We start from the raw sequence: 13,000 nt of genomic DNA on the forward strand, positions 1-13,000 counted from the left end.
AGATCTTCAGGGGGGTAGTGTTAGGCTTTTTTAAGGGGGGTTTGGGTGGGTTTAGAATAGGGCTATGTGGGTGGTGGGTTGTAATGGGGGGGTATTGTATATGTTTTTAAATGCAAAAGAGCTGAATTCTTTGGGGCATGCCTCACAAAAGGCCCTTTTAAGGGCTGGTAAGGTAAAGAGCTTTGAACTTTTTTTAATTTAGAATAGGGCAGGGAATTTTTTTTATTTTGGGGGGCTTTATTATTTTATTAGGGGGCTTAGAATAGGTGTAATTGGCTTAAACATCTTGTAATCTTTTTTTTATTTTTTGTAATTTAGTGTTTGTTTTTTTTTGGAATTTAGTTTAGTTTAATTGTATTTTTAGATAGATATTTGTAGTTTATTTAATTTATTGATAGTGTAGGTGTATTTGTAACTTAGGTTAGGATTTATTTTACAGGTAATTGGGTAATTATTTTAACTAGGTAGGTATTAAATAGGTAATAACTATTTAATAGCTATTAGACCTAGTTAAAATAATTAACAATTTACCTGTAAAATAAATATAAACCCTAACATAGCTATAATGTAATTATTAATTACACTGTAGCTATCTTAGGGTTTATTTTATAGGTAAGTATTTTGATTTAAATAGGAATATTTTAATTAATAATATTAATATTAGATTTATTTTAATAAGAGTTTAGTTAGGATGTTAGAGTTAGATAGGGTTATTATACTTAATATATATATAATATAATAACGATATTAACTATATGAACACTAATATAATTAGGGTTAATATAGTTAATATATATAATATAATAACTATATTAACTATATTAACCCTAATATAATTAGGGTTAATATAGTTAATATAGCTGGCGGCGGTGTAGGGGGATTAGATTAGGGGTTAATACATTTATTATAGGTGGCCGCGGTGTAGGGGGATGTAGATTGTAGGCAAAAGAGCAGTTTACTTTGTGACAAAGCCCCGCCAAAAGCCCTTTTAAGGGCTGGCAAAAGAGCTGTTACTTTGGGGCATGCCCCGCAAAAAGCCCTTTTAAGGGCTGGCAAAAGAGCTGTTACTTTGGGGCAATGCCACGCAAAAAGCCCTTTTCAGGGCTATTTGTAGGGTTAGACTTAGGTTTAGTGGTAGGGATAGTTTAGTATTTTAGGGGTTGAATAATTTAATATAGATGGCGGCGGGGTAGGGGGATTAGATTAGGGGTTAATAATTTTAAAATAGATAGCGGCGGGGTAGGGGCTCACTTTAGGGGGTAGGTAAGGTAGATGGCGGCGGTGTTAGGGGCTCACTTTAGGGGGTTATAGATTTAATATAGCTGGTTTAGGGGTTAATAACTTTATTAGGTAGCGGCGGGCTCCGCGAGCGGCGGTTTAGGGGTTAATACATATTTTATGGTTAGGATAGTGAGGGGGGATAGCGGATAGAGGGTTAGACGTGTCGGGCTATGTTAGGGAGGCGTGTTAGACGTGTCGGGCTATGTTAGGGAGGCGTGTTAGACAGTGCGGGTGATTTAGACTTTAGTCAGGATTTGTAGGCGCCGTGTCGGGCTATGTTAGGGAGGCGTGTTAGACAGTGCCGGTGATTTAGACTTTAGTCAGGATTTGTAGGCGCCGGCAGTTTCTAACGTGCCGCAAGTCACTGGCGACGCCAGAAATTTGTACTTGCGCAGATTTCTGGACATCGCTGGTTTGTCAGACTTACGGCACGTTAGCATCTGACGGCGCCATATATGGGATAGCTCAAGTTGCGAGCTGAAACTGCGGGCGACGCCGGTTCCCTCGCTTGCGCCGCAAACTGCGATTTATATCGGATCGCGCCCCATATCTCACATTAAACTAACACTGGGCTATGTGTGTAATAAGATAAATAAACTGAACACAATTTATTTATTTTTTTGTTTCAGACAGAGCATGCAATTTAAAAAAATAGCTTTCTAATTTACTTTATTTTTGATATCTTGGATATCTTTTTTAAAGTGCATACTAGAGCACTATATGGCAGTAGTTTTGTATCTGCTTTTAACAATTTTGAACACAATATGGCAGCAATGTATGCACAATATATAACATTGTTAAAAGCATTATTGCCATACTACTGCCATACATGCATGCCCCATGTGCCTACCTAGGCATGCTAATTAACAAAGCATATCAAGAGAACAAATGAAAGGGGCAGTAAAGTCATAAGACATTCATGATTTAGACAGAGCATATCATTTTAACTTTCCATTTTACTTATTTTATTTGCTTCCTTCTCTTGTTCTCCTTTGCTGAAGGGTTTATCTAGGTAAGCTCAGGAGCAGCAAAGAACCTAGGTTCTAGCTGCTGATTGGTGGCTGCATATATATACATATATATATATATATATATATATATATATATATATATATATATATATATATATATATATATATATAATGATTGTCATTGGCTCACCCATGTGGTCAGTTAGAAACCAGAAGTGCATTGCTACTCCTTCAACAAATGATACCAAGAGAATGATAATAGAAGTAAACTGGAAAGTTGTTTAAAATTATATGTTCTACCTAAATCATGAAATCAAATTTTGGGTTTCATGTTCCTTTAAATTTTAAATTTATTTATAACTGCATTTTCTATCTGAATTATGAAATAAAAACATTGGGTGTTAAACATTTTAATATTACAGCAAAGAATAGCAAAATGAAAAAAAAAATACTCACACAAGTCTCATTACTGGCGAAGAAATCAGTGATGCAGCTTTTTCCTTGTTTGCTAATTTCAGTGATATTGAAGACGCAGAGTGCTGTCTTGCGAGCAGCTGTAGCTGGGTTATCATATGCAAATATGCCAGCTAATAAATAGCCTTGCGAAGTATAAAACCTGAATGAAGACAAGATCACCTCTTTTCTTTCCCTCCCTTGGCATATAAGCTGGACTTGATTGTGAAAGCGCATCTTTTTTTTTATTATTTCCACTGTGAAAATGCTTACACCATGACCACCATATGGATAGTAAATAAAAAATAATTTTTTATCCAATGAAAATGAATCTATGAAACTAAGAATTTTGTCTTTTAATGATGCATACATATTAGCATTTACAAATTTTATATCCTGCCTTGTTTTTATTGATACTGCATTACATTCAGGTGGAAAGTTGTCAGACTTATTACATGAAAAAATTCCACTAGGGCACGGATATGTTGCAACAGCTAAGGTATCTTCCTCTATAGAAAAGGTATCTTTATTTATAAAAAATGCTGTCATGGGATATTTCGGATCACAGGGTGCTACATGGCTTGAATTCCCTGTGATATTGGTTATGTTATTAAGATCTCTTTCAAGGCACATCCCATTATTTTGATTCCAACAGCTCAGCAATGTGCCATTATACACCAGTAAAAGTTTGTTGTGGTAAACAGTTTTTTTATCCCTGACGACTCTCCCTTGCAAATTTTTTGTGCACTCATTTTTATTGCCTTCCCTTGGACTTACAACCACCTGCACATGCAAGGTGTGATTGAGCTGGTACAAGCAGTTCTCAGTAGCTACAAAGACGTAATCATTTCCAACAGCAACATTGTTGACTGTATTAAAAAACGTATAAGATTCTCCACTTGTGTCACAGTCCATTACTACAAACAAAAGCTGAAAAGTTATCAGAAGAATTGTAGAAGATGGCATCTTGAGATGTTTCCTCACTGAGTAGCCTGTACTGTTGGAAGCATTATCTTTCCGTAGAGTTTGTTAAAGTGTTCTGTGCTACGCTGTCATATATATTTCTCAAGTGCTGAGCTTTTTGTTGTGAAACAGCAGTTCCCCTTTTTTACATATCTAGAGGCAACATAAAAACAAGATGTTTTATAACAGAAACATGCTGTATTTCCAACTAGCTTTATCAATAGCAAGTTGATTCATGGTATTTTAAACTTCACATCAAGTTGAAAATTAGTTAACATGAGAAACATTTTTTTTATGAATTTGGATCATTTACAGCTTATTTTACATATTATGTCTCATTTAAAAAAAAAAATGTGTGTTTCCTTTTTTTTTCTGCATCAGTCAACCACAGTTCAACGAGTGGGGAAGTAAAGGGAGGAGACATGAAGATAAATATCTATTGTTCAACTATATAAAGAATATTTGGTTTGATGTGAAAACTGTGTTTTTCTGTACTGTAAATATACATAAATTTCTATGGAAGATAAAAACCAGAAAAAGCAGAAACTCCTAAAATCTGAACTTAATTCAGAAACGTGTTGATTAATTAATTAAAGGAACAGTCAACACCAGAATTGTTGTTGTTTAAAAAGTTAGATAATCCCTTTAGTATCCATTCCCCAGTTCTGCATAACCAACACAGTTATAATAATACACTTTTTACCTCTATGATTACCTTGTATCTCATCCTCTGCAGACAGCCCCAATAATTTAGTTCTTTTGACAGGCTTGCATTTTATCCAATCAGTGCTTACTCCTAGGTAACTTCACGTGCGTGAGCTCAATGTTATCTATATGACACACATTAAACTAACGCCCTCTAGTGGGGAAAAACTGTCAAAATGCATTCACATAAGAGGTGGACTTCAAGGTCTAATAAATTAGCATATGAGCCTATCTAGGTTTAGCTTTCAACTAAGAATACAAAGAGAACAAAGCAAAATTGGTGATAAAAGTAAATTGGAAAGTTGTTTAAAATTACATGCCCTATCTGATTCATGAAAGTTTATTTTGGACTTGAATGTCCCTTTTTTTTGCCAATGTCCCAGACATTCTTGGATTCTAATACAGCAGAATCAAGGTACGTCGCTGGTCCTTAAGGGCATAATGACCAGCGTCGTACAGGGTATGGCGCTGGTTGTTAAGGGGTTAAATTATTTTAGCCTCTAAATCAGTGCTTTACCATTGAAGTGGAAGCCCTGATTCACTCATGAGGTGTAGCATCCTCTTCATGCGGTCACCACCGTACACTGAATCTTCAATGCAAGGGAGCCTTTTCAAAATGGCGTCCCTTGCATTCCTATTGGTTGATTTGATTTTTGAAATTCAAATCAGCCAATAGGATGAGAGCTACTGAAATCCTATTGGCTGTTCAAATCAGCCAATAGGATGAGAGCTACTGAAATTCTATTGGCTATTCAAATCAGCCAATAGAATTTTGGTAGCTCTCATCCAATTGGCTTATTTGAATATTCAATAGGTGTAATTGTTTTTATTTTGGATAATTTTATTTGTTATTTTTCGTAATTTAGTGTTTGTTTTTTTTGTAATTTAGTTATTTTTTATTTTTTGTAATTTTAGACTTCAATTTTTTTAGTAGTGTTAGTTTTTTTTAATGTGTAATTTAGTTTATTTGATTGGTAGTTATTTTAATTTTAGTATAATAGTTATGTTAGGTTTATTGCTAGTTTAAACAGGTTTTTTTTTTTATTTCACAGGTAAGTTTTTATTTATTTTAAGATAGGGATATTGTAATTTTAATTTAAAGTTAGGGGGTTAGGTTTAGGGGTTAATAGTTTAATTTATTTTTTTGCTATGTGGGGGGCTTGTAGTTTAGGGGTTAATAAGTTTATTTAGTGGCAGTGATGTGGGAGGCCAGAGGTTTAGGGGTTAATAACTTTATTTAGTGGCAGCGATGAGGGGGAGTGGCAGAATAGGGGTTAATAGCTTTATTATAGTGTCACAATGTTGGGGTGTGGGGGAATAGGGGTTAATAACTTTATTATAGTGGTGGGGGAATAGGGGTTAATAACTTTAGGTAGGTAGCGGAAATGTCGGGGGCAGCAGATTAGGGGTGTTTAGACTTGGGGTTTATGTCAGGGTGTTAGGTTTAAACATAACTTTTTTTTCCCCATAGACATCAATGGGGTTGCGTGACAGCGATCGCCATTCTGCGCTTCAGGTGTTAGTTTTTTTTCTAACACTCTCTCCCCATTGATGTCTATGAGGAAAGCGTGCATGAGCTCATATTCTCAGCCCTTGGATTTTGTGCGGTATGGAGCTTATTGCCACCATATCGCACTTGCAAGGCGGCTTTTCAGAAACTTGTAATGGCAGCGCTATGGGGGTGAAATAACACAACTTTTGTTGTGTTCATTTCACACCCTTTATAGCGCAAAACTCGTAATCTAGGCAAATATTTCTATATGATTATAAATAGTCCAATACAGGTGGCCCTCGTTTTACAACGGTTCAATTTACACCGTTTCAGAATAACAACCTTTTTTTCCAGTCATGTGACTGCTATTGAAAAGCATTGAGAAGCAGTGCATTTATTAAAATAGCCAGTAGGTGGAGTTGTCCGCTTGTGTTGCAGCAAAGCCAAGCAAGCTGACATTTATCATTTTAACCAGACCTGAGCTATTGAGCAGATTTTAAAGGAACAAGATCTTCCTTTCTATAACTCAGTCCAGATTGAAATGCATAGAAAGAACTGTTTGCAGAAAAATGCAAGTGAAGTCTGTGTTGTGTGATTATTTTATTAGGTTTATAATGCTGTTTAGCAAATGTTTTTGTTCATTTAACTTAGTTTAATTATATATTCTGTGTTGTGTGATTATTTTATTAGGTTTATAATGCTGTCTAGCATTTAAAGTCTTCATTTCAAAGCTTTTAAAATAATGTATTGGGTGTTACTTATGACAATTTTGAGAGGGGCCTGGAACCTAACTACCTCACTTCCCATTGACTTACATTATAAATTGGGTTTCAATTTACAACGGTTTCGATTTACAACCATTCCATCTGGAACCTAACCCCGGCGTAAACTGAGGGCTACCTGTAGTTCTACATGGTACTGCCATCTAGTGTTGAAAAACTAAATCTATATATACATTCAATCAAAATGATGTGTGAGATTAAGTAAACATAAATAAAGATTAACAAATATGTATAAAATATTGCAATATGAATTATACAGAAAAAGTACATAATGTATATTCCATCAATTATTCTTTAGAGAATCTGGATAATATTACCCATAGGAGAAGTAGACACACAGTTCAAGAAATATGTTATATGAGGCTATAATCAGAAGGCAGGATTGCCAAGATTTTCTTAATATTCGATTCGCTGTGACATCATGAGTAGGCGTAATTACTTAACATAAAAAGCTTCTGACCCGGTGTTCTGACAGATCATCTTTCAGTAGAGTTTGTTAAACTCGTCATATATATTTCTCAATTGCTGAGCTTTTTGTTGTGAAACAGCAGTTCCCCTTTTTTACATATCTAGAGGCAACATAAAAACAAGATGTTTTATAACAGAAACAAGCAGTATTTCCAACTAGCTTTATTAATAGCAAGTTGATTCATGGTATTTTAAACTTCCCATCAAGTTGAAATTAATTAACAGGACAAACATGTTTTATATGAATTTGGAGCATTTACAGCTTATTTTACTTATTATGTCTCATTTAAAAAAAAAAAAAATGTGTGTTTCCTTTTTTTTTCTGCATCAGTCAACCACAGTTCAACGAGTGGGGAAGTAAAGGGAGGAGACATGAAGATAAATATCTATTGTTCAACTATACAAAGAATATTTGGTTTGATGTGAAAAATGTGTTTTTCTGTACTGTAAATATACATAGATTTATATGAAAGATAAGAACCAGAAAAAGCAGAAACTCCTCAAGTCTGAACTTAATTCAGAAACGTAAGTTGATTAATTAATTAAAGGAACAGTCAACACCAGAATTTTTGTTGTTTAAAAAGATAGATAATCCCTTTAGTATCCATTCCCCAGTTTTGCATAACCAACACAGTTATAATAATACACTTTTTACCTCTGTGATTACTTTGTATCTAATCCTCTGCAGACTGCCCCCTTATTTTAGCTCTTTTGACAGACTTGCATTTTAGCCAATCAGTGCTTACTCCTAGGTAACTTCACATGCGTGAGCTCAATGTTATCTATATGACACACATTAAACTAACGCCCACTAGTGGTGAAAAACTGTCAAAATGCATTCACATAAGAGGCGGTATTCAAGGTCTAATAAATTAGCATATGAGCCTACCTAGGTTTAGCTTTTAACTAAGAATACCAAGAGAACAAAGCAAAATTGGTGATAAAAGTAAATTGGAAAGTTGTTTAAAATCATGAAAGTTGGTGGTTCCGGGGGAGGAGACTGGGTGCAGGACACGCTATGAGAACGCTCTCTCTAAACTCCCACACTAGCCACTGGCGGCAATTTTCGCGCCGAACCCTTGTCCTGGGCGGCTAACTATCCAAGGGTAACTGGATCCTGGTTCCATAGCGGTGCAATTACAGAGCACCGCACTTTCTCTTGGCCTTTTTTGTCTCATTTTATCCCTCTGTGGGCACTAAATAGTAAGCACAGGCTGATTCCCCCCACCCCTCCCACCGGTGCTGCATGAGGCGGTGGATGGGATATCGCCCGACTCGTAAATCTTGGACACAGACCGAGAATTCACATCCTGCTAAAAATTCTGGTCCAACAACTGGCCCAAGCTACACACTCTGCACTGCTTTAACCCTTCTCAACCTTACCAGCCTCTTTCTTGGGTACAGGAGAGTCAGAGTCCGGCTGCTTCTCTTCATCCTGCAGTGGGAGTGGTGCGTGCGGACGGATGGGGTGCTGACTGGTGACGTCGACTGACTGGCACCGCGCTGCCTGCTGACACAGCACGGGAACAACTGCTGAGCTGCTATCTTCCACACACCGATGCTGCTCGTGGAAACTCGGCAATTCCTGTCAGGCAAGTGTCGGCTAGTCATCCCGGAACGGTGAGGCAATTCAAGAGCTTGACCCCATTGAGGAAACAAACATTTACAACATCCACATAAGAATACAGCTGGAACACTGATTTTGTAAAATTTGCTACTACCATGGCACTGAGCTGCATGGTACAAGGTACTTTTTTCCTATAATGGTGCATACTGCTCAGCCACCTGGAAAGAGTTGAGATATAGCTCTTGCACTTGTGAAATATATCCTTTTACTGAAAGGAAAAGAAGGTATAATCTGAAAGCTTCCAACAGGATAGTATCCCTTAAACTTAAAGGCGAAAGAAGCACAAATTAGCATACAAAGTACGTTTTCTTTCCTTGGGGCCTGTGCTTTCATACCCCTATTCAACTATAAGAAAGTTAGATGGACTAAGAGTGAACTGTATGCTTTTTGTCAGCTGCATGAGTCACTAACTCCTTCATATGCTTTTGTCTGTATGGTTTTTCCTCCCTGTCTCCTCTCCAACGCTTCAATAAAAGGCCTGTGACATTAGAGGAACACTTTTCCTATTTACTCCAGCAAACTAACACCCTACTGTTTCTTTTTCTAACAAATGGCTTGCCGCAAGCTACTGGCCTAAATGAACTTAATACTTGCAGTTTAGCTTTGCTTCAATTTCTGAAGAAAACAAGACCCAGGGAAACCTGCTTTTTTTTTTCTTTTTTTTTTGTTGCTTGCCATCTGTTATATGTTGCTAATAATTTTTGTTTTTTTTGTTTCTTCATCTAAATTCATACATGTTATTATAAGATATCACTCTTGCTTCAATTTACTGCTAAGCTAACCGTTTTTTGCTTTCCACATAAAATATTATTATGTTTGATTTTCTGTAGGAGCACTAGAAAAATTAACTCATAGAGTGTACTCTGATAATTTATACATCCAAGGTGTACCCAGATTTGTAGGCGGTGGAAAACTGAAAACTGCCTAGGGTTGGTCCTACCTCTTTTTTTAGAATACCAGTATCAGCTTTTTTTGCAGGTTTATTAGCCTCTACAGGATATAGTCTTAAGTCAAACCTAAGGCTGAGTATTTTTTCTGTTTAAGGTAAAGACGACATTCTCCACTGCTGTCTGTTTGCCTCATTAAATATTACTAGACATAATCTTGGGCACAGGCATAAGAGGAATTAACACACTGAGCACATTATAAAACAGCAAATTTACATTTGGTTGTCTCTGTTTGCAAAGAAGTGTCTGTTGCAAATCAGTGGTTTTTAAGGAAGGGGGAAAAAAGGAAAAAAATAAAAAAAAATTCACACAGAGCATAAATTTTGTCCAAACTCTTTAAAAGGGGTAAGGAAAGAAAAGAAGGGGAGGGAGAGGAGGGAAAAGACAAACTATAGGATATAGGGAACTTCCATTTTGGTGGTTGTGTACTGCCTGTTATGTGTTGTTAACTACCCTTTCTGTTTAACTTTATGCATGCCAATCCGAGTCTTCTGATGACGGCGTAAGCCGAAACGCGTCAAGCTCTTAATTTGCACTTGCAAGTGTTTGTTTTATTTGTTCCATGCTGTGGTACAAACCAATAAAGTAATTTTGGACTTTTAAGTTTATCCCGTAGCACCGCTTCTTTTTGTTTTTCAAGTCTAATCCGAGTCATTAACTCTGTTTTTTTAAGCCAATTTGCTCTTTCTTGCATGTAAAATATTGCTGTGTCCAACTTTCTACCAGGGCACTTGTGAAGCTAATCTACAGAGTGTGCTTTGTTAATATGCATATCAACTTTAAAAATAATTTCGCCCTGTCTGTAATGGGTAACTGACTACTTCTTAAGGTCTTTTTTTTTTATATATAAATTTTTATAACATGTGTATTAGCCCACGCTTGCTGATTATCATTCTTGCCTAGGCCTCAGTTTAAGGACAAGCCTTAGGCCAAGTATTATTTCCAACTTAAAAAGAGTTGATATTTCCTACTGCTGTCTCTCACACCAAAAATTGCTGGGCCTAGTTCTGGGCATAGGTGCCTGAGGAATTAATAAGCTGTACATCTGATATTATACTACACTCTTTGTAAGAGCTGTTCTGTTCTACTTGCATCTGGTAAAAGTTTGCTATTAACTACAGCTCTTTTACAAAAGTGTTTAAAGGTTTTTTTTCTATAACATATACAGTATTAGCAATACCCACACAGTATTTATCTTTTCTGATATTAGTGCTTTCGTGAGATTTAGCTGGAGTCTCAGACTTAAGGGGATAGAAATAACTTTTACTAACTAAACCAATAGGCCAGATACAGTACAAACTGGCTTAGTCAGGGAACCTTGAGCATACTAGAGGAAAATCCAGGTTTTTTTTATCTAATTCTGTCATTGCTTGATTGAACAGTTCTGAATAAATCACCTCAACCAATTAATTTTACCTCACTTCCCCTAGTGGGTCACCTTTCAATCACTGAATTTTCACAAATTGCTTTTTTTCTTCACACTCCCCCCCCTTTTTTTTTTCTTCACATTACTTTATCTCACTTCTTGACACTACCACATTAACTTATCTTTTCACACGACACCACTTTTACACTATTACACCCCACTCCTCAACACTAATATAATCCACTTCTCTCCCATTTTGTCCTCATAGGTCAACAATACATATTTTTTTCACACACAAAGTCACCTCTTTCTTTCCCCTTTTTTTTTTTTCTCATATTACCTTATCTTATTCCTTGACACTACCACATTAACTTATCTCTCCGCACGACACCATTTTCACACTTTTACACTTCACTCCTCGACACTAATATAACTCAACTCTCTCCCACCTTGTCCTCATCGGTCAATAATACATAGTTTTTTTAACGCCCAAAGTCACTCACCCCCTTTTTTTTTTTTCTTTTTTTTCCCCTTCATGGTTGATACCTGTCTTATGGAGAGATTCTTAAACACCTCCCCCAGAACTCTCTCTTCAAGCATGGCAGATAGACACAAAGACAAAAAATCAAAAGGAGTCTCAGAAAACGTAACAGACACTACCATACCTATCATTAACCCTGCCAATGAGACCTTAAACATTCAAACCCTGGTTTCCAATATCTCTGAAGCACTGACTCCCAAGTTTGATACCTTAAAATCTGAAATAAAACAGGATATTGCTCAACTATCTCAGGAAATTAAGCAATTCTCAAATAGATTACAGGAAGCAGAACAGAGGATCTCTGATCTTGAGGACCTCACTAACTCACATAGCTCTAGTCTAGAGGAAACAAACACTAAGATTCAAAAACTATTGATGAAAATGGAGGATCTCGAAAATAGATCTTGCAGAAATAACATAGGGATTATTGGTCTACCTGAGGGTAAAAAATATGAAGATCTCTCCCTGTTTATTTCTGAGACTCTAGTCCAACTCTTAGAAATGCCCAGCACTCATATAATAATAGAGAGGGCTCACAGAATAGGCCCACCCCCGATTGACAATAAAATAAATAATAGGCCCAGACCAGTAATAGTACGCTTTCTGAATTATCTTGATAAAATTAACATACTCCAACAATTTAAGAAGAAACAACCAATCTGCATAGGAGGTGCTAAAATTCTCTTATTCCAAGATTTTTCAGCTGAGACATCTTTAAGAAGAAGAGAACTAGCACCAATATGCACAAAACTGATACAAAAAGGTTATAAAGCGACACTACTATATCCTTCTAAACTCAAAATAACTGTTAGAGACAAAGTATATTTTTACGATAATGCTCGAGAAGCTGAAAATTTTATCTCTGAAATAGAATCTATAGTATAAATAGGCCGTAGGCAGTTGGAAACAAATAAACAGTAAAGTAACTAGGTTCCTTTAGGCTCCAACAGATAAGGTATGGGCTTCTTTAGAATAAAGCAGGCCTCAGAAGAGGATCATCACTGGGCCAAGAACTCAGTGGGGAAGGATTCCCCGCTGAGCTCCGAATTGAGATATTGTTGTTTTGTTTTTTTTCCCTTTTTTTTTTTTTTTTTTCTTCTCTTTCTTTTCTTTTTTTCTTTTTTTTCTCTCTCTCCCCTTACCCTCTTCCTCCATCCCCACATTCTGCCATAGTTCTCATGTATATGTAAATAGATGATTAAGATACTAGATAAATTTTAATTGGTATCATGGAACATAGGGGGTATCTCGACCCCCATCAAAAGGAAAGCAATTATCTCCCATCTGAGGAAATTGCAGGCGGACCTTGCATTTTTGCAAGAAACACATTTAAATATAGAAGAAATAAAAAAAATGAAAAGTTCTTGGGTAAAAGAGGTTGTTGCCTCTCCCAGTCTTGGGAGA

The 13,000-nt window shown here is 36.3% G+C and overlaps 1 protein-coding gene across 1 annotated transcript in view; it reads right to left on the minus strand.

Annotated features, from left to right (window-relative positions):
- The window catches only part of PLXNC1 (plexin C1), a 483,607-nt gene extending 479,889 nt beyond the window's left edge, over positions 1-3,718 (minus strand). The window contains exon 1 of the mRNA XM_053716896.1: positions 2,709-3,718. Within this exon, the coding sequence (XP_053572871.1) occupies positions 2,709-3,671 (963 nt within the window). The 5' untranslated portion in view covers positions 3,672-3,718. The remainder of the gene's footprint in view (positions 1-2,708) is intronic.
- Positions 3,719-13,000: the final 9,282 nt, after the last annotated feature.

The sequence above is a fragment of the Bombina bombina genome, chromosome 6, assembly GCF_027579735.1.
Source record: "Bombina bombina isolate aBomBom1 chromosome 6, aBomBom1.pri, whole genome shotgun sequence".
Taxonomy (NCBI): Eukaryota; Metazoa; Chordata; class Amphibia; order Anura; family Bombinatoridae; genus Bombina; species Bombina bombina.